This window comes from Salmo salar, chromosome ssa20 (genome assembly GCF_905237065.1).
Source record: "Salmo salar chromosome ssa20, Ssal_v3.1, whole genome shotgun sequence".
Lineage (NCBI taxonomy): Eukaryota > Metazoa > Chordata > Actinopteri > Salmoniformes > Salmonidae > Salmo > Salmo salar.
Genome location: NC_059461.1, coordinates 15280137 through 15300613, shown reverse-complemented (window position 1 = coordinate 15300613; position 20477 = coordinate 15280137). Strand labels below are relative to the sequence as shown.

General features: G+C 48.0%; 1 protein-coding gene across 2 annotated transcripts in view; it reads left to right on the top strand.

The window, feature by feature from the left end:
• LOC106580084 (vacuolar protein sorting-associated protein 13A) overlaps window positions 1-20477 on the top strand; it is a 54960-nt gene that overhangs the window by 10016 nt on the left and 24467 nt on the right. The window contains exons 16-47 of one of the 2 annotated variants that reach the window (XM_045702983.1): window positions 185-279; window positions 409-551; window positions 918-1119; window positions 1281-1395; window positions 1687-1823; window positions 2507-2639; window positions 2850-2967; window positions 3075-3219; window positions 3347-3431; window positions 3560-3738; window positions 3874-4030; window positions 4563-4642; window positions 4767-4826; window positions 4965-5160; window positions 5509-5625; window positions 5987-6090; window positions 6234-6401; window positions 6597-6904; window positions 7170-7317; window positions 7440-7596; window positions 7713-7837; window positions 7953-8122; window positions 12474-12715; window positions 12842-13161; window positions 13319-13681; window positions 14327-14428; window positions 14575-14727; window positions 16451-16712; window positions 18663-18823; window positions 19103-19206; window positions 19550-19844; window positions 19984-20418. In XM_045702983.1, coding sequence (XP_045558939.1) covers window positions 185-279; window positions 409-551; window positions 918-1119; window positions 1281-1395; window positions 1687-1823; window positions 2507-2639; window positions 2850-2967; window positions 3075-3219; window positions 3347-3431; window positions 3560-3738; window positions 3874-4030; window positions 4563-4642; window positions 4767-4826; window positions 4965-5160; window positions 5509-5625; window positions 5987-6090; window positions 6234-6401; window positions 6597-6904; window positions 7170-7317; window positions 7440-7596; window positions 7713-7837; window positions 7953-8122; window positions 12474-12715; window positions 12842-13161; window positions 13319-13681; window positions 14327-14428; window positions 14575-14727; window positions 16451-16712; window positions 18663-18823; window positions 19103-19206; window positions 19550-19844; window positions 19984-20418 — 5579 coding nt within the window. Of the gene's footprint in view, window positions 1-184; window positions 280-408; window positions 552-917; window positions 1120-1280; window positions 1396-1686; window positions 1824-2506; window positions 2640-2849; window positions 2968-3074; window positions 3220-3346; window positions 3432-3559; window positions 3739-3873; window positions 4031-4562; window positions 4643-4766; window positions 4827-4964; window positions 5161-5508; window positions 5626-5986; window positions 6091-6233; window positions 6402-6596; window positions 6905-7169; window positions 7318-7439; window positions 7621-7712; window positions 7838-7952; window positions 8123-12473; window positions 12716-12841; window positions 13162-13318; window positions 13682-14326; window positions 14429-14574; window positions 14728-16450; window positions 16713-18662; window positions 18824-19102; window positions 19207-19549; window positions 19845-19983; window positions 20419-20477 lie in introns of both variants that reach the window. The other variant, XM_045702982.1, reaches the window with a different exon arrangement.

Genomic DNA, 20477 nt, shown 5'->3' with positions numbered 1-20477 from the left:
TGACTTTGATTTAACCGTGCACTTGGAACCGCATTTTGCACTTCGTATGACCTTTTTTGTGAAGTTGATTTGAAATAATCTTGATAAGGTCCTCCTGGTGTTTTAATGCTGTTATTGTAAATCATAAGACACATCTCCACATTGCATGGAGAATGACGTTTTTTTGTCTTCTAATTCTCCTCAGCTTTTGACGAGCTTATGACTTCTGCTGAGAAGGCCAAACTCTACACCGCCATCGGCTACAGTGAGATAGCTGTCAATCATAACCTGCCAAAGAACGTGAGTTGCTACTGTATATTCCCCCACACTGTAGTGCAGTATCGCAATCCCTGGCGTCTTCCAAAAGAGAGAAAGATAATCCAGGACAATGTTCAGTCTCCCTTTTTCTCTCTGGTCTTGTTTGTGCAGTTTGAGGATATGAAGATTAATTTCCACATGGAGAGGATGTCTGTCTCGATGAAAGACAACAAGGACCAGAATGAAATCCTCAAACTCACAGTTGAAGATCTGAAATCCATGCTGACCCAGAGGCCCGGAGCACAAGCCATTAAGTAAGTACAGTATGCCCTCTGGGGTGTGTTCCCTAAGGTGAAACGTTCAGAACGTTGCAGATAGATATTAATAGAACTGACATGTTGCCCAATTCTACTTGACATGCCGGTAACGCTTTACGCTTCTGAACAAACCCTGTATTTAAATACTTTCCCCTTCCTTCCCTGCTCTGTTTTATTGCTTTATCAATGGGATGCACTATAGTTGGCATTTCATTATTTTTTTTCTTGTGCCACCATTTTGCGATTCTCAGTTTGTCTGTATCTCTTTTTCTCTCTGCTTTTCCAACTCCCCCCCCCTCTCTCTGCCTCCACTCTCTCCCCACCTCTTTCTGCCCTTGGTTCTGATGCGGTTGTTCCTCTCAGGCTGTCGGCCCAGCTCAGTCTGTTTGAGGTGACAGGACTAGCCAATAACCGGCCGGCACCCACATTGCTGTCGTCAAGGAAGGCTGCCACGGTAACGGGGACCCCCTTGTTGGACATCCTGTTTGAGACCAACCCTCTGGACGAGAGCGCTGATCAGCGGCTTCGCGTCGAGTCCCAGCCTCTGGAGATCATCTATGATGCTGTGAGTGTGTTTTTGTCCATTTCTGTGTGTGTGTCCTGTATACATAATTGTATTCCAGTCGTTCCTCGGTTCAATCAGGCATGTTGTTAGAACGAAAGTCTGCACCACCTGTGTGTGTGTGTGTGTGTAACTACATGGATACCTGTCTCTCTCTCCGGCAGGTGACGGTGAACAGCATGTCTGCGTTCTTCTCGCCCCCTGATGACCTCCAGCTAGACGAGCTGACCAACGCCACTCTCATGAAGCTGGAGCAGTTCCGAGACCGCACCTCCACAGGTCAGAGCCCCGCCTCTAGCTCTGACTGACAGGCCACACTCGCGCTCCTGTCCTGTCACAAGAAACCACGGCACCGCTAGATTTGTTTTGACGTGTGCTGCAGACCCAAACATAGAGATCTATTCTAATTGGACTTTCTATGGACATTTTACTCTGATTCATCAGACAGGATACAAGCCTTTGACCTCAATCTCCACTCCATACTTCCTACTGGCATGCCTCCCTCCCCTGTCGTATCCATATGTAAGAACATGTTGAAGTATGCCCTCCGTTCTATGTCGTTGTCTGCAGGACTGATGTACGTGATTGAGACCCAGAAGGTTCTGGATCTGAACGTCAACCTCATGGCCTCCTACGTGATCGTTCCCCAAACCGGCTTCTACGACTCCACCCAGAACCTCATGCTATTGGACCTGGGTCACTTCAAGGTAAGTCACTTCAACGTGCTCAGTGCGAGTGGTCGGTTCGGACTTGAGTGATTGAGAGACGATGTATGGAGAAGTTGAGAATTATGATCGCGCACACTTGGCTTTGTCTTTCTTCTTCTTCTTGTGGGTCACTAAATTCACCAGAAAAATGGGACAGTGGAGGTAACACATTAAAACAGTTGTCTTCAACACAATTTGACCACAGAGAAGGATCCACTTGCCTGACTGTTTTAATTGACTTGCCCCAGGCAACCGTTAATGGCAATCCCTGCCTAATGAACAGGACCTCACCCAGGTGTTATGGCATCGTCTTGTGTTATCAGGACCTCACCCAGGTGTTATGGCATCGTCTTGTGTTATCAGGACCTCACCCAGGTGTTATGGCATCGTCTTGTGTTATCAGGACCTCACCCAGGTGTTATGGCATCGTCTTGTGTTATCAGGACCTCACCCAGGTGTTATGGCATCGTCTTGTGTTATCAGGACCTCACCCAGGTGTTATGGCATCGTCTTGTGTTATCAGGACCTCACCCAGGTGTTATGGCATCGTCTTGTGTTATCAGGACCTCACCCAGGTGTTATGGCATCGTCTTGTGTTATCAGGACCTCACCCAGGTGTTATGGCATCGTCTTGTGTTATCAGGACCTCACCCAGGTGTTATGGCATCGTCTTGTGTTATCAGGTGTCTAGTCTGAGCAGAGAGGGGCTGCCGCAGCTCTCTGTAGGGAGAAGTACTATAGAGGATATTATGTCCCGGGCCTACGACAGCTTCGACGTCCAGCTCAGCAGCCTACAGTTCCTCTACAGCAAACCAGGTACGCACGCCGACGGACGAAGGCACACGCAAACTCGCGTATGGAGACACACACACACACACAGTTATCGGAAAGTTTGCTGCCCACAAATGTCATGCGACGCAACTATGCAGGGAATACATTTTGCGTAGCTTATTGTGTTCTTGCGTTGGGTAATTAGGTAGACAGACTATAAATGAGGCTTAACGGTGCCAGTGGTTGTGTGTTTAGATGGGGACTGGAAGAAAGCCCGTAAGCTGAGGCAGTCGGCCCTCCACATCCTGGAGCCTGTCGACGTCAAGGTGGTGTTCAGCAGAGCCATGGTGGTCACAGACTCACGCATGCCCAAGTAAGAGGGAAAGAAAGGTTGGGGTGCGGGTTGGTGTGATGGACAGGCAGCCACTGTGTAGTGGTGTTTGTCTGATGAATGATATGAATAAAGTGTGTGTGTGTCAGGTTTAAAATCTCCGGGGAGCTACCCCTCCTGTCTCTGAGGATCTCTGATGATAAGGTACGTGGCGTGCTGGAGCTGATCGACAGCATCCCGCTGCCAGAGAGCAGGCCGGCCCCGCGCAACACCAACGCTCACTCAACATCCAAGGTATTGACTCTACTGGGCCTCTATCTCTGCCTGTAGGCTGACTCTGCCTGTAGTGTCTGTGTGTAGATACATTTCTATTAGCTTGTCAATGTGTGGCGTGTAATCTCTGCTTGTGTGTATGACGCAGGCTTTAAAGCAGTCGTACACCCCTCAGCTGACCCCCAGGAAACCAACCATGGCTGAATTGCGCAACTCCCTCATATGGGAATCAGGTGAGAGACACACACACACACACACACACACACACACACACAGCCCTGTGTACACATTACAAATGGATGTATGTACTTTAATACGCATATACACAGTGTGGCAATTACGTGTGTGTGTGTGTGCGCAGGCTCAGAGGAGGACCTGTTCTACGATGCTCCCAGCTCTCCTATAGGAGACCGTCCGTTCTTCCCCGACAACATGCCCAGCCCCTTGCAGCGCTCCGACTCGGTCAAGAGGAGAGGTCTGGTCAAGAAAGACCCCAAGAAGAACATGACCGAGTTCCTCATGACGTTTGAGATCAGCAAAGTATGGTTAACTCATCTACATCTGTGTGTGAGAGTACCTAAACACTTCATTTAGTTGCGTTCACTCTGTTAGTATAGGAGCGTGTGCGTGCATGAACTTGAACCTCCTCCCCCTTCTTCTTCTTCTGCTGTCTAGCTGTCCGTTCAGCTGTGTCGTCTGTCTGGAGGCGAGGAGGTCACAGTGTTGCACCTGGACATCGAGGGGCTGGGCACCGAGCTGAAGCTGCGTACCTTCGACATGACATCCTACACGTTCCTACGAGAGATCTGCCTGGAGTGCCCTGAGTACATGGGTCAGTGAGGGATTGGCTGGTAGAGCTGTCAACTGAGGCAGAAATTCACAATCGGGGAAAATATTTTTTGATCTAATTTTGGACAGATTGACGTAAATGTTGAAGTGAGCGATATGCACCTTTCGCTACAGCCTTAGATATCCACACCAGCTCTGACGTTAGGGGTGACGCCAGAAAGGTAGTTCAAACTTGAATGGGTCTGTTTTCTGGAGCTGTTTTTTATATGCCATGGAAACCAGCGTTTCTCTCCTGTTCTATTGGTTTTCAAATCAACTTTATTTCCTTGTCCACTGCGTTCAAAGGCGCTGTTCTAGTAATGTTTATTCGCTAACCATTCTAGTTGCATCTTTAGATCACCCCTCTTTCTACGCTTTTTACATAGATTTTCATCTCTGTCAGCTGGTGCTTTCAGAACTGTTTTTCTATCATAAGATTAAACATTGTTATATGTTGTTGGTAGTTGTATGTGTGTGGCATGTCTGCAGACGTGTGTATGTGTGATATGCTTTTCTGGCTTTGTAAACGTGTCCAGATTCAGAGGAGAAGAAAGTGCACCTGATCACCACTCTAGACAACACAGAGGAGGACCTCCTCACATTGGAGTACACTAAGGTACACACACACACACACACACACACAGTGAACACTTCCTACAGTCAACACTGTCGTCTTGCATTCTTCATTCAATGTAGATTTAACAGTAGAGCAGGTCTAATAGCATCAGTGTCTCTTTCAGGCTGATAAGAATGGGCCAGAATTCAAGTCTGAGTACAAGAACACTGAACAATCAGTTAAGGTAATGTCTTGCAATACAGTACAGTTCAACTGTGTTAACCCGCAGTTGGAATTGTTGTTGATTTGAGTTCACTTCTCTGCTTGGTTGTATTAGTGTGTGTTCATAGGGAAGGTGGTATGTTTGTGTGTGACGTCTCAGGTGAACTTCTCGTCTCTGGACATACACCTGCACACGGAGGCTCTGCTCAATGCCATGAACTTCCTGATCAGTCTCCTCCCCCCGACCAAGGAGGTGGCGCCCAGCCAGGAGGAGCTGCCCACCATCCCCGAGGAGGACGAGGGAGAGGGGGAGGAAGGCGAGAAGAAAGAGGAATCGGCCGTGGCAAAAAAAACTTGTAACTATCCGTTTCATGGAATCGATTCTGCTTACTGGAACTTAGACTTCTCTGCGTTTTGATATTGATTAACAATTTCATGATTCAAGGTAGTTGAAAGTGGAAGGGACATCGGTTAGGTCATATACTTCCTTTATGTTTGTTGCATGTGGAGATATTGAGTAGATGCGTATTCTAATACGTAGATTAGCTAGCAAACGAAATGTACATTTCTATACCATTTGTATGGACCACTTGACATTAGATGTATTCTGATGCACCAACAATCATTTTCACATCGAAGGTTCTTTGAAGTTTTGACGACAGAACAGCTCTTTCATAAATGTCTCTCTGCCCCCTTCTCCTTAGCTTCTAAGAAGTCAAAGTTTGAGGATGTGGTGAATTTGCACATCAGAGCCGATCTCAACTGTCTGAAGGTTTTCATCCGAGGCCAGAGCCGCAGGATAGCAGAGATTCGCATCGAGGGTAAAGGCCGCCTCACACAAGACAAGTCCCCGCCCACAACACGCGTCCACAACATAAAGTCAACAGCTACATGCGTGACTTATGATGTCCTCGGCATCAAATATCAAAATGATGTGTGTTTGTGTGATGTGTTGCCAGGACGCGTACACACACACACACACACACACACACACACACACACACACACACACACACACACGATGATAATGATGCTAGTGCCACCTTGTGGTAGACATAAATAAACCACTGATTATCGTGTCTTATTGTCTCTGGTACTGAAACACCTGTCTATGTTCTAGAATGGTCCTACCCCTCCTCCTTCTGTTCTACCTGTTCTCTCTACCTCTGTTCTATGTTCCAGGCCTGGTGTCGGAGGTGCTGATGAGGAAAAAGGCGGTAGAGGTTCTGGCCAACCTGAAGAACATAGTCATCCTGGACTGTGATAAGGAGGCTTTGTACAAGCAGGTAGCCTCGGATACAGGGCGCTTGTCAACATGTTATTTTCCCAGTCGAGGGGGAACATTCCCGAGAAGTTGCGATTTGTTCCTTTTTAGCTTTCTGCCGGTGTGCTTCTAATGAGTTATTTCTGTACGAATTCTGTGTCCTAGTGTGTGTCCATAGCCGATGAGGAGGTGTTTGCTTTCCGCATGGTGAACCACACGGAAGCCACGGAGGGCGACGCCTATCTAGACATGGGTAAAGTGGACACCAGCATCACCCTGACGGTGGGCTGCATCCAGGTCATCTTCCTCAACAAGTTTGTCTCCTCCATCCTGGTAAGAGACCCGCCGCCATCTTTCTTCATTCCACCTATCTTTTAACCAATACTCTCCTGTTCTTTGAGAACCGGTGCTTTTACTAATACCGGTACAAAAATGCCCCAGAACCTATTGACCTGGATTGTCCTAAGTGCTGTGATGATCCACGAGCACTTTGTAACATGACCTGACTTCTTTTCCTCCTCCCCCCAGGCCTTCATCAACAACTTCCAGGTGGCCAAGGAGGCCCTGGCTGAGGTGACTGTGCAGGCAGCGGAGAAGGCGGCCACCGGGGTGATGGAGCTGGCTGAGCGCAGCACCCGCATCTCCCTGGACGTGGACTTCAACGCTCCTGTCGTCTTCCTGCCACAGTCGTCGTCCTCCGCCAACGTCATCGTGGCCGACCTTGGTATGGTCACGGTCAAGAACCGCTTCGCCATGGTCCCCTCCCAGATGCACGTCAAGATCCCTCCCGTCATGGACACCATGACCGTGGGCCTCAGCGACCTCAAGATGTACAGGTGAGAGACACACTGGTAGTCAGGCCATTCTGTAGATGTACAAGGATGGGAATTAAACGTCATAGATGCGTTGTTGTTTTACAATGAAAGGACTACTTAATTTTTGCACTGGGATGTGAAGTGTTGATTAACTATTGACACATCTTTGTGTTATTTCACCTACTTTTGCATATTTGGTCCGTCCCCGGATGTGCAGCAAATCAGAACTTGTAAAGCTGTGTGTGTGTGTTTGTTTGATTGATTGATTGATTGATTGATTGTCCAGAACCACCTTTGAGGAGGGGAGGTTTCAGGGGGAAATCCAGCTTCTGAAGCCGGTCAACCTGGACCTGTCCATCCAGAGGAACCTGTCAGCCTCCTGGTACCACAGCATCCCCGATATAGAGATCACTGCTCACCTCAAACCAATGAACGTGAGTGTGCGTGTGTCGGGCGTGTATGCGTTTGTGTTAGTTAAAGCCAACTCTCAATGAACAAATGTTAGTGTGAAATGAAATGTTGATGCATCAGTGTTACGGTGTGTGTGTCTTACTAGCTGATCCTGGGTCAGGATGACATGACGGTGGTGTTGAGGACTCTGAGTGGGAACCTGTCAGAGACGTCAGACGCTGCTTCCCCCCCTCCTCCTCCTCCTCCGCGTACAGTGGACCGCTCCGACACGGCCTCTACCAAAGGCTCACAGGCATCAGGAGGTACTGGTACTAACCCCACCAGCGGTGAGGACAGCAGTGTGTCAGTCTGGGTTGAATCTGGATGTGTGTTGCTGGGATTGTGCTGTTATTATAATTGTGTTGAACCCTGTCTATAGGCAACACGGTGGTAACTGCTGCAGTGGTGGAGACCCAGAAGAGCACCAAGCTGAAGAGCACACTCAAACTTGACTTCAAGTTTGACTCCATGACCCTGGTCCTGTACAGCCCCAATGGGACTGAGGTGACTACTGCACCACTACACGCCTTCACAAACACTGGCATTGACCATATAAAACTCCATCCACTTGGATAGTCTTACGCCCACAGACAGAGACTTTTTGGTGTGTGTCTCCAAGGTGCAGGTGTTGGACTTGAGGGATGAGCAACTGAAGCTGGCTGAGTTCACCCTGGGGACTATCTCTACATCTGTCCATATGTTCTCAGACGGATCCATGAAGGCCTCCGTCAAACTCACAGACTGCCTGCTAGACGACAAAAGATGCCGAGTCAAGAAGATCACTGCCAGGTAGAGGACACACCCACAGTTACCTTGGTTTCGCTACACCCTCAATAACATCTGCTAAACACATGTATGTGACAAATAAGATTTGATTTGGTACTGAGCCTACTTAAACATTCACAAAAACTGGGAGAGATGCCACAGAGTGATGTTTGTGTACTGTGAACATATGATCGTGTGACTCGGTGCTGGCGTTGATGTACGAGGCTCAGTGTGTGTTCTTCAGCGTGGGATCATGTTCATCACTGCTTCACCATCTGTCTACTCGCATAGGACTGTCACACAGCTAAGATGAATGGCTTTGGTTAGCAGCCCCATCATAGTCAAAGCAACTAAGTTAATCTCACTCCCAGTCCATCGAAACCCATGAGTAAGGATAAAGTATGCCAATTGTGTTGAGAGAATATATTCTACAGATAGAATGATTACAAAGTTAGTCTCGCTCCTCAATGTAACCTCATTTGACAAACAGATTACAAGGTATTTAGTGCACTTAAGGTAGGGTTTGTTATGAGTGCTGTTGTGACGTGACTTTGATTTAATGTGATGTCTGTTATTTATCACCTAACTATGTTTAATTGTTACTCTATTAAATTAGTCATGGAACAATTAACTCATTAGGAATTTGGGGCACCACGGGAGAATGTTTATAGTTACCATCTCCCGAATTAAACTCTAAAGAAATATGTTATATAGCGATGTCACTTATTAATCATTACCTCGTATCAATCTCATTCTGAACACCAGCCTTTTCTGATTATTCAGTTTTACACAAATTTTATTTTAAATATTTATTTACGAACTAAATAATAACACAGAATACACATACACACTTACATGAGACAAAAGTCCCTAGTCGACTGACAAGATATGATGGCTTATTACACAAAGATGGAAAAGGGGGAGGGGAAAATGGAGGGAGAAGGGGGCGGGGACATTTATCGTACATTTGGTAACTACGCTCACAGTAACCATATACCTTGCACACGAGCCACTGCTCGTTTTGGTAAGAAATGCAATGTATTTACGTGTAGATGTCTTTATCTGTCGGGGGAATGGCTCGATGGATGTAAGGCTCTGGTTGTCCACCGGAAGTCACATTGCCCTTCTGTTTTGGTCTTGTAGTGGAGTGTTCAAATAGAATGAAGGTTACGTGTATAACCACGGTTATGTGAGCTATATGGATCACTCCAATATATTGGTATCACTCTGCGGCGGAGGAATACATCAAATGTGTGGATTTACAGATTCACTTCCGTTCACGGCTGGGGCCGCCCCTATATATAGACACCATGGCCGCGACACACGTTCTCTACATCATTTTTGAGGCACCTCTAGCACCGTAGAGGATTGGAGGGATCCATATAGCTCACATAACCGTGGTTACATACGTAACCTTTTATGTTTCACTATATTGGATCACTCCAATATATTGGTATACCCGTACCAGATTTAGTCGGTGCTAGAGGGACCTGTCCAGCCAGCGGTGAAGTCCCAGCGCTGGACCGAGACGCAGGGGCTGTCAATGTGGAAGGGGAGGTGACGCCCAGGACTGCTGAACCAACCGCAGAGGGAGGTATCAAGTTACCCGATAGTACCTTGCAAAAGGTGCAAGAGGTAGCCCAGCTGGCCACAGCACAGATATCAGCGAGGGGCACTCCTCTCAGTAGAGCCCAGGACGCAGCCACACCTCGTGTTAAATGTGCCACCACAGATCGCAGCACTGGCCTGCCAGCCAGGCGGTATGCTGTCGTAATCGTGTCCACGATCCAGTGAGAGAGCCTCTGCTTGATAGCCCAGCACCCAGGACTCTTTCACCATAGCAGACAAAAAGCTGGTCTGTTCTCACTGACCGTGTCCGCTCCTCCCGGAGGGGTCGGGGGGTCGTAAGCAGACAGCATAAAAGGGATGTTCACATGCCTGTCTGATTGAGCCTTCGGGAGGAATGAAGGGTTGGGGCGGAGAGATATACTCCTACCACCGGGGTCCATCCGGTAGCACTCAGAACTTACTGAAAAAGCATGGAGCCCACCCACCCTCTTTATGGAAGTAATCGCTACCAAGAAAACCACCTTCATAGAGAGGTGTTTCGGGGAGGCAGACTCCAACGGTTCAAAAGGCGGCTTTGCCAAATCTGCCAAGACCACATCCAGATCCCAGCTCGCCATTGAGCGGGTCCTAGCTGGACAAAGCGACAAACCCCCTTCATAAACCTGGAGACGCCCCACTGGCCTGTCCATCCACTCCACATGGCAGGCAGATATAGCGGCCAAATACCCTCAGTGTAGAGGCTGCCAAGCCCTCATCCATGCAAGACTGCAGGTATTGGAGGACATACTGCACCCTGCATGACTCGGGCACAACCTCAATACCAGTGCACCAAGAGCAGAACAACCGCCAGCGCAACTGGTATGCTGCGGTTGTAGCCGGTCACTTTGCCCTCTGCATGGTTTTCCTTACTGTAGTCCTAAAATGGACCATTGGTGCCGTTCAGCGGCCAAGCCCACAGACTGAGGCGGTGCGGTCTCGGATGCCACAGTGTTCCCCCGGCCTGAAACAGTAGGTCGGGTCTCGGGGGCAGTTGCCAAGGTGTCCCAGACAACAGGGACAGGAGAAGGCTGAGCTAGGGTCGCCTGGGCCAGTATGAGGGGGAATGCGTAAGCTCCAGCCCTGACCAATCATGAGCCAGAGCATCCAAGCCCAGAGGCCCTGGTGGCTACGACATGGAGTACCACATGGGGCAGTGTGCATTGTCCAGGGAGGCAAACAGGTCCATCTGCGCCCTCCCAAACTTGTCCCACAGGTGCTGCACCACCTGGGGATGTAGGCTCCAGTCCCAAGGTGGCGGGCCCTCCTTGGAGAGCATATCCGCTGCTACGTTCAAGATATCAAGGTACGTGCGCTGCACGTAGACGCTAGATGTCCCTCAGCCCAGAGAAGGAGCTCCCGTGCTATAAGATTGAGGCGGTAGGACCTCAGTCCACCCTGATGGTTGATGTAAGCAACCACTGTTCTAGTGCAGTGGCTACCCAAGTGAGTAGGCTCCTCATAGCCTCTCGAGACACTGGTGGCTTCTGATGGCCTGGTAGCCCCGTTCACGGTGGTGAACAGTGCCGGCATCGTCCCCCAGAAACAGCTTACCACTGGCCACTGGCCGAAGTCCCAGCAGTCCGACTCATGCCCCAGTCCAGGACTGGCAGCAGATGGGCTCTGCCTGTGGTGGCTCCGGCCACGCTTCCTGGGAGGGGTACTGGGCCCAGTAGAGGGACTAACAGCTCGCTGCCGCACCACTCCTGAGGGAGGGAGCTCGACCCCAGCCTGAGCCCGGGCCTGGCTCACCCACTCGCGCATAGCCTCCAATCACGCCAGGTGCAGGCGTTCTGAGAACACCACACAAAACAGGCATCCATAGGCCATGGGGTCTATATATAGGGGCGGACCCCAGCCGTGACACAGGTGTTCACCAGAGTGAATCTGTAAATCCTCACCTCGGATGTATCCCTCCGCCGCGGAGTGATACTGATATTTTGGGTGATCCAATATAGTGAAACATAAGATACTCTGTCTGAGATGGGATTTTCTTCCTTTCATCTCGTGTCTTTAGTCAAAGTTCTAGATCCCTTTTACATGCACAGCTGCAGACTGTCAATGTTTTGGTCTAGTGAGTTTTTTTTCACCTTGTGTTGAGTTTGCAACCATTTCAATGTGTGGACCACGGTCTCACGTCTTGGTCTGCATTTTAATTCTTAGGGAGTCCTTTTAAGCACTCTGGTCGAAAAGGGCAGTTCCATCACACTGACACGCTCTTCTGACCTCATTCGGGGCGTAGCTTAGGGACATGAAAACTAAAATCTCCATATCTTAACAAAAATAGTTTAATCATTCTTCATATTGTATGGAAACTTAACAGCCGAAGGGGGCTTCCTTCCTAAGTTACAGTATTTGGGTCATACAGTTTTTAATAACATCACAAAATGAAAAGCAATATGACATGATTATTATTTAGATCCCCAGTGACCATTCTTAACATTCCTATCTTAGAAATATTGTTCCATTATTTACTTTCTTGATCATTATAGTTTTGGCGGCAAAAGCTTCCTCGAGGTCAAAGGCATTCCTTTGGTTGGTACTGAAGAGCAGGAGAGGGTTCTCTGCTTCATAATATTTACAATTTGCGTGAGGTGTCATAAAAATGGCACATCCCCCGCTCTCCTTTCTTGTAATTTGGATTCCTGACCAGGAGCGTCATGACAGTGCCCTGCTGTAGAGTTTGTTGTTAGTGCCCCTGCTATAGGGTTTGTTGTTTGTGCCCTTGCTGTAAGGTTCACCACCTGTCCCTCTGGCCTCTGTCTGTCAGGATGATGGCGATGCGTCCGGACGCTGAGAGGAACGTGATGGTGGAGGTGAACTACAAGCAGGGCCGCGATGGCACCTCTTTCGACACGGTGGTGCAGGACGTGTACCTCTGTGCCAGCATGGAGTTCCTGCTCACTGTGGCCGACATCTTCCTCAAAGCCAGCCAGCAGGGCTTCTCCTCCGCCACCCCCAAGAACAGCAGTAGCACTAAACCCACTGCAGCCGCAGCCTCCAAGGAATCTGGTATGACACATTCAAATGTCACACTTCACAATATTCGCCACAATTGTCATGTTTGCACAATGTGAAGTTTGGGATTGGATGCCTAATGAACACGCCCCTGATTTCCTCTCTGTTTCCGTAACACAGCTCCGGTGGTGGTGGCAAAGTCCGAGATTAATGTTCTGGTGAAGAACCCCGAGATCGTGTTTGTGGCCGACCTGACACGTGCCGACGCCCCGGCCCTGGTAATGACCACGGAGTGCGAGCTGGTGATGAAGAGTGACCCGGACGGTCAGCTGATGACAGCGGTGGTCAAGGACCTGAAGGTGGTGGCCTGCCCCTTCCTGAAGGAGAAGAGGAACAAAGAGACCACTGTGCTGCAGCCCTGCCAAGTGTTCTTCAAGAGCACACAGTCCTCCACCTCCCCGCAGGCCATGGAAGTCTGCATCAACGCACTCACACTCAAGGTAGGCCGCGGCCAAAAACAAAACGAGCGTCTTACTAATAAAATACCTGTTAGGAGCATATCATTTGGTCATAGACCTTATTGTCACCTTTTTCCTGTGTTTTAGCCAAACCGGAGTGATGTGCCTCACGTTCCATTCTCCTCTGTGCCCCCCCCAGGTGTCGCCCATCATTATCAACACAGTGATTACCATTCAGTCGGTGCTGAGCCCGGCCGGTGCCGAGACACCCCAGTCTGAGCTGGAGAGCCCCGTGCCCCCAGACCTGTGGGAGCGCCGGTCCTGGCGGGACCTCAAGCTGTGGTTCCTGGAGGAGGAGGGTAAAGACGAGGATGCCCAGTCCCTGGTCCCGCTGATTCCCCAGGGTGAGTCCCTGCAGTTGGCCATCAACTCCATCTGCCTGACCCTGGAGGCAGGGGTGGGCCACCGCACCGTCCCCATGCTCCTAGCAAAGTCCTCCTTCCACGGTGACGTCAAGAACTGGAGTACCCTCATCAACCTGCACAGCCAGCTCAACCTGGAGGTCAGACACTGCACAGCTCTACACAACCCTTTACACAACCACTACACATCCCTCTACGCGACCCTTTACACAACATCTACATGACCTTTACACAACATCTACATGACCTTTACACAACATCTACATGACCTTTACACAACATCTACATGACCTTTACACAACATCTACATGACCTTTACACAACCACTACACATCCCTCTACGCGACCCTTTACACAACATCTACATGACCTTTACACAACATCTACATGACCTTTACACAACATCTACATGACCTTTACACAACCACTACACATCCCTCTACGCGACCCTTTACACAACATCTACATGACCTTTACACAACATCTACATGACCTTTACACAACCACTACACATCCCTCTACGCGACCCTTTACACAACATCTACATGACCTTTACACAACATCTACATGACCTTTACACAACCACTACACATCCCTCTACGCGACCCTTTACACAACATCTACATGACCTTTACACAACATCTACATGACCTTTACACAACCACTACACATCCCTCTACACGACCCTTTACACAACATCTACATGACCTTTACACAACCTCCGTTCAACCAGAACATGGGTTTAGTTAGACTGCATTTAGTGTACAGTAACATGGTGTGTTTAGGTTCACTACTTCAACGAGGTGATGGGGGTGTGGGAGCCACTGCTGGAGCCCCTAGAAGACGAGACCCGAGACGGCTTCAGACCCTGGACCCTGGGATTAAAGGTGACCCTTGCATGCATGCATGCATGCATACATACAGTCACTCACAAACACTGTCCCATGTTCCACACACATCCTTCATACAGATAGTGTAAATGCACTATCCACCACACACACACCTAACGGCTATGCGTTCCCCTGAACTGTAGATGAAGAAAAAGCCAGTGAAGTACACAGGTATATCAGAAGATGTGGACTACAGCATCCCTGACTACAAGACCGTGATCAGCATCAGCAGCAAGGACCAACTTAACATCACCCTCTCCAAGTGTGGACTGGGCATGCTCAGTAACCTGGGCACGGTAAGTCAATGACGTCACACACCAGCATTCTTGTACAGGACATTTGGAAAGTATTCAGACCGTTTGACTTTTTCCACATTTTGTTACGTTACAGCCTTATTCTAAAATGGATTAAAAAAAATTCCCTCATCAATCTACACACAATGCCTCATAATAACAAAGCAAAAACTGTTTTTTATACATTTTTGCAAATTTATATTAAAAAAATGAAATATTTCAGACCCTTTACTCAGTACTTTGTTGAAGCACCTTTGGCAGCAATTACAGCCTCGAGTGTTGGGTATGAATGGGAGTTTCTCCCATTCTTCTCTGCAGATCCTTTCAAGCTCTGTCAGGTTGGATGGGGTGTGTCGCTGCACAGCAATTTACAGGTCTCCGGATATGTTCGATCAGGTTCAAGTCCGGGCTCTGGCTGGGCCACTCAAGGACATTCGGAGACTTGTCCTGAAGCAACTACTGCGTTGTCTTGGCTGTGTGCTTACCAGATGGGATGGCGTATCGCTGCAGAATGCTGTGGTAGCCATGCTGGTTCAAGTGTGCCTTTAATTCTAAATAAATCAGATCGTGTCACCAGCAAAGCACCATCACACCTCCTCCTCCATACTTCACAGTGGGAACCGCACATGCAGAGATCATCCGTTCACCAACTCTGCGTCTCATAAAGACACGGCGGTTGGAACCAAAAATCTCAAATTTGGGCTCATCAGACCAAAGGACAGATTTCCACCGGTCTTATTTCCATTGCTCGTGTTTCCTTGCCCAAGCAAGTCTCTTCTTATTGGTGTCCTTTAGCAGTGGTTTCTTTGCAGTAATTCGACCATGAAGGCCTGATTTTATGCAGTCTCCTCTGAACAGTTGATGTTGAGATGTGTCTGTTACTTGAACTCTGTGAAACATGTCTTAAAGTAATGATTGACTGTCATTTCTCTTTGCTTATTTGAGCTGTTCTTGCCATAATATGGACTTGGTATTTTACCAAATAGGGATATCTTCTGTATACCACCTTTACCTTGTCACAACACAAGTGATTTGTTCAAACGCATTAAAGAAATTCCACAAATTAACTTTTAACAAGGCACACCTGTTAATTGAAATGCTTCCCAGGTGACTACCTCATGAAGCTGGTTGAGAGAATGCCATGTGTGCAAAGCTGTCACCAAGACAAAGGGTGGCTACTTTGAAGAATCTCAAATCTCAAATATATATTAATTTAACACTTTTTTTTTGGTTACTACATGATTCCATATGTTATTTCATAGTTTTGATGTCTTCACTATTCTACAATAGTGAAAATAAAGAAAAACCCTTGAATGAGTAGGTGTGTCCAAACTTTTGACTGGTACTGTATGTAAATAAGCTATTTCTGTTTTTTACATTTGCAAACATTTCTAAAAACCTGTTTTCGCTTTGTCATTATGGGGTATTGTGCATAGATTGATGAGGGAAAAAAGTATTTTATCAATTTTAGAATGAAGCTGTAACGTAACAATATGTGGAGGAAATGAAGGGGACTGAATACTTTCCCAATGCCCTGTATATGCTCATCTATTGTCTAGCTGAAAAGATGGCTACTTTTTATATAAGTGGGTTGTTTTTGAATAATGTGATGGAATAGCTTGCCTTGTTGTGTTGACTTGCGCTCTATAAAATGCCTTTTTTTTTGTGGGGGGGGTGTGTTTGCATGCGCATGCCTGTGTGTGTTTTGTGTTTGTGTGTGTGACAGGCCTTTGCGGAGGCGGCCAAGCAGGCATCGGATAGTTTCCAGAAGGACGAGGCTCCGTTCGTGGTGAAGAACCGTCTAGGTCTGACTGTGTCGGTGGTGCACAGTGAGCTGTTCAGCCCCCTGGGCCGTGAGGTCACAGCGCGCCGGGTAGAGCTGCAGAACGGAGAGAGCCTCAACATGGACTACCGTCGCACCACCACCCACTCAGACCAGTTCTCTGCCATGACTTCGTTGGTGGCCAAGGACTACTACATACAGCCCAGTAAGCAACACAGTTACAACCACTACAGAAGTGCAGACCAGCGTCTGTATTCATTGTACTGCCGGTCTAGTTTTGCTTTTTATATCCTAATGGACAGGAGGAACCTGATTCTCGATCAGCACTCCTCCTGCTCGGAGACGCTTCATACATACGACGTCAGATATCAAACCCTAGGTCCTAAACCGTGTTAAGGTTCTGACCTAATGCCCAGGCATTAGTTTGGGGGGGTTAATCTAGGGATGCAAACTAGTCACCTTTTTGGCGAAATTCGCCATTTTCAATACAAAATAGGTGACCTACGTGATTCGTGTAGATCCGATGAGTAAAGTTTGGGGGGGATTTGGATGACTACTGGCTGTATGCGAACGAGTGATGCGAGTTTGGAGCAATACTGGCTCGATCCAAGGCTCAGCCAATCGTTCACATAACAACAGAATGCAGCACGCGACTGAAGAGAGAAGTTACCGTATCATCACGCGCTCTGGAAAGACAGCTAGCCAGAGAAATGTTGAGCAACATTAGCCAACTTAACTGATCAAATAATTGAGTTCATGGTGTGAAAAGTAGCTGGATAATAAAGTCAGACCGCACATCATCAGATGAGCTAACGTTAGTAACCTAACCAATTCACTATTGTATTAACTGGTAACGTTATACGACTCCTTGCCGTTCCTCAAGTTATAACGTGCTGGTTGCTTACTGGACCCTGGCAATCTGTGTGAAATGTTAACTAGCTAACAAACTAAGGCTTTCCCTCTACAGTATGTGGTTAATTTTCAGAATGAGAGAATTAGGTGAAAATGAGGCGTTGCTTGTTAAACAAGTGGATTCAGGGATCAAGTGTAGCTGGAGCTGGGCCTGGTTTATGCTGGATGACAGTATGGTGAAAGGAACACCACACACTTAACCTTTTTCTCACCTTTTCAATACAGTGGATATAAAGGGGTCTGCCAGGTGTACTCTGCCTGAAAGAGATCAATTATGCCAACAAACGGTATCATGCTCTGCTGGCACATTGTAGAACAGATGTCCACAGGCAGGAAGTGTACAATGTAGTAATGTTCAGTGTAGCCCAAAGATAATGCTTTCGTTGTGTTGAACTGGACTGTACCACTTTGAGTGAGGGGGGATTATTACATTTTTTACTCAATGAACGTTATTTTTGCACACATGTAGCCTTGTGCACTTGATCGATGTCTACTATAGTGGCCACTATAATAGAGCAACAATAGAATGCCTGTTTGTTTCATTCTATTTCTACTTAAAGATGTTTTTTTCCCTAAGTGCAATATTTAGATGTGTGTGTGGTCACAAGTGTTCTATTGTAAAGGCCTGTCATGGCTAACTGCAATATTAGTGTATTGTTTTTTTCTCAAGGCTTGAGTGTCATTTGCAGTAAAGTCTAGGCAACAAATAGCATTAGATTGCTTTCTTTAGGGGTGGCAGGTAGCCTAGTGTTTAGAGCGTTGGGCAAGTAACCAAAATGTTGCTGGTTCGAATCCCAGAGCTGACAAGGTCAAAATCTGTCGTTCTGCCCCTGAGCAAGGCAGTTAACCCCACTGTTCCCCGGGCGCTGAAGACGTGGATGTCGATTAAGGCAACCCCCCCCCCGCACCTCTGATTCAGATGGGTTGGGTCAGATGCGGAAGACAGATTTCATTTGAATGTGTTGTCTGACAACTGACATTTTTAGTTTTAGCTGTGAGTTAGGTTCATATGAACCACTTTTTATTTTACACACAGAGACTGATCATGTAGATCATATTCTTTGTTGTTAAATTAGGTAAAAGCTGCATTTCCACCTAGCAGGGATTTGTTTTGCATGTTTCAGTGCAGAAAAAAAAGTGTCACCTTTTTGGGCCCTCAGCAGTTTGTATCCCTGGTTAACAGAAGTCAGTACTCGGGTCACTAGTCATTGATCGCGCTGTTTTTTTATGTTCATGTCCTCAGCTCCGGTGGGCCACACTTCAACAGGCATGATTCCGTTGATCAAAGTGGGGCGTGGCATGTACAGTGTCATGCACAAAGACTCCGGTGTCACCCGTTTCCTGGTCTGTCAGATCTACTCTGTGGAGGGAAGCAAGTACATCAAGATCCGCTCTCCCTTCCAGGCAAGTTAGTCTCTCTCTCCCCCCCCCGCACCTCTACTCCAACTCACACCAAAGAATGCTCACTGTTCTGACTGACTAATGTAGATTCCACCCAAATACTAATTTACTCCCACCATTCATCTCTATCTACCCTGCTTGCATCCCTTGCCCTCTCTGTTCGCTCTCTCCCTTTACTTTCTCTAGTCTGTACTTAGCCCAGAATGTGTTGAACTCCAGTTATCTGACCAGAGAGTGTATTTTCTATCTGAAGAATGTCTCTTTCTCATGTCTCCCCTACAGATCATAAACCACTTCTCCATCCCATTCAGAGTGATGGAGGGCTCCACCTGTCTGGGGATCTCACTGCCTACAGAGGAGTTCTGTGTGCCTCTGGACTCTTACAGGTGACACGCACGCACACACATACATTCATACATACATGCATACACACACATACATACATACACACATACATACATACATACATACACACACACATATACATACACACACACACATATACATACACGCACACACATACACTTACACATACATTCATACATACACACAGCCACACATACATACACACATACATACACACATACATACACACATACATACATACACACATACATACATACACACATACATACATACATACATACATACACACACACATACATACATACATACATACACACACACATACACACACACACACTGACTGTGCTGACCCCCCCCCCATAGGTCAGAGCTAAGACTGCAGCCGGTAACCGAGGGAGACGATCAGTACGACTGCTCCGAGGGTTTCAGCTACGAGTTGGTGAGCCAGCAGCCCGGTGCACGTGTGCAGCAGACCTGTCATCGCCATGGCGACAGCGCTGGCGTCCTCATGGTCAACATCGTCCCTCTGAAAGACACGGTGACGTCCCAACACACGGGAATGGCCGGGGAGCACTTTGACGAGCCCTACATCCTGCACCTGTGGCCCTCCGTCCTGCTCCGGAACCTTCTGCCTTACCCCATCACCTATCACCTACAGGTACACACACACACATTACTCCATCCCTACGCACCAGCAGAGAAATTGACTTACAGCTCATCCATCATATTTCCTCAGAGCTTCCCCTTCACATGACATGCCTATTATTGATTGGTATTGTGTGTTGATTGGCTGACAGGACAGTGAAGAGCCCACCCCCATCACCCTGATGGACGGCCACTCGGCCCAGCTGCACACCGCCATCATGGACCAGTCCAGCCTGGAACTCCGCCTCCTCGACTACCTGGGGCAGGATTGGCAGGCCCACTACGGTCTCCGTGGCGACCTGGACGAGATCACCTTCATTGTGTTCAGCTCCCTGCGCGTTGAAGAGGAGGTGGTCAGGTTAGGAGAGGGGGGAGAAGGGAAGAGGGCTGAGCTGGATATTGCGGTGCATGTGAAGTACGACGCAGGCCAGACTGAGGTGGCCATCCATTCTCCCTACTGGATGGTGAACAAGACGGGCCGCCTGCTGCAATACAAGGCCGACGACATCCACCGCAAACACGCCATGGACTACGACATGCCTCTGCTCTTCTCCTTCAAGCCACACAACTTTCTGCAGAACAACAAGGTAGTGGGGTGGGGATCAGCTTTGGTCCAAGCTCAAGCCAAGTAGCTGGGCTGCTATTT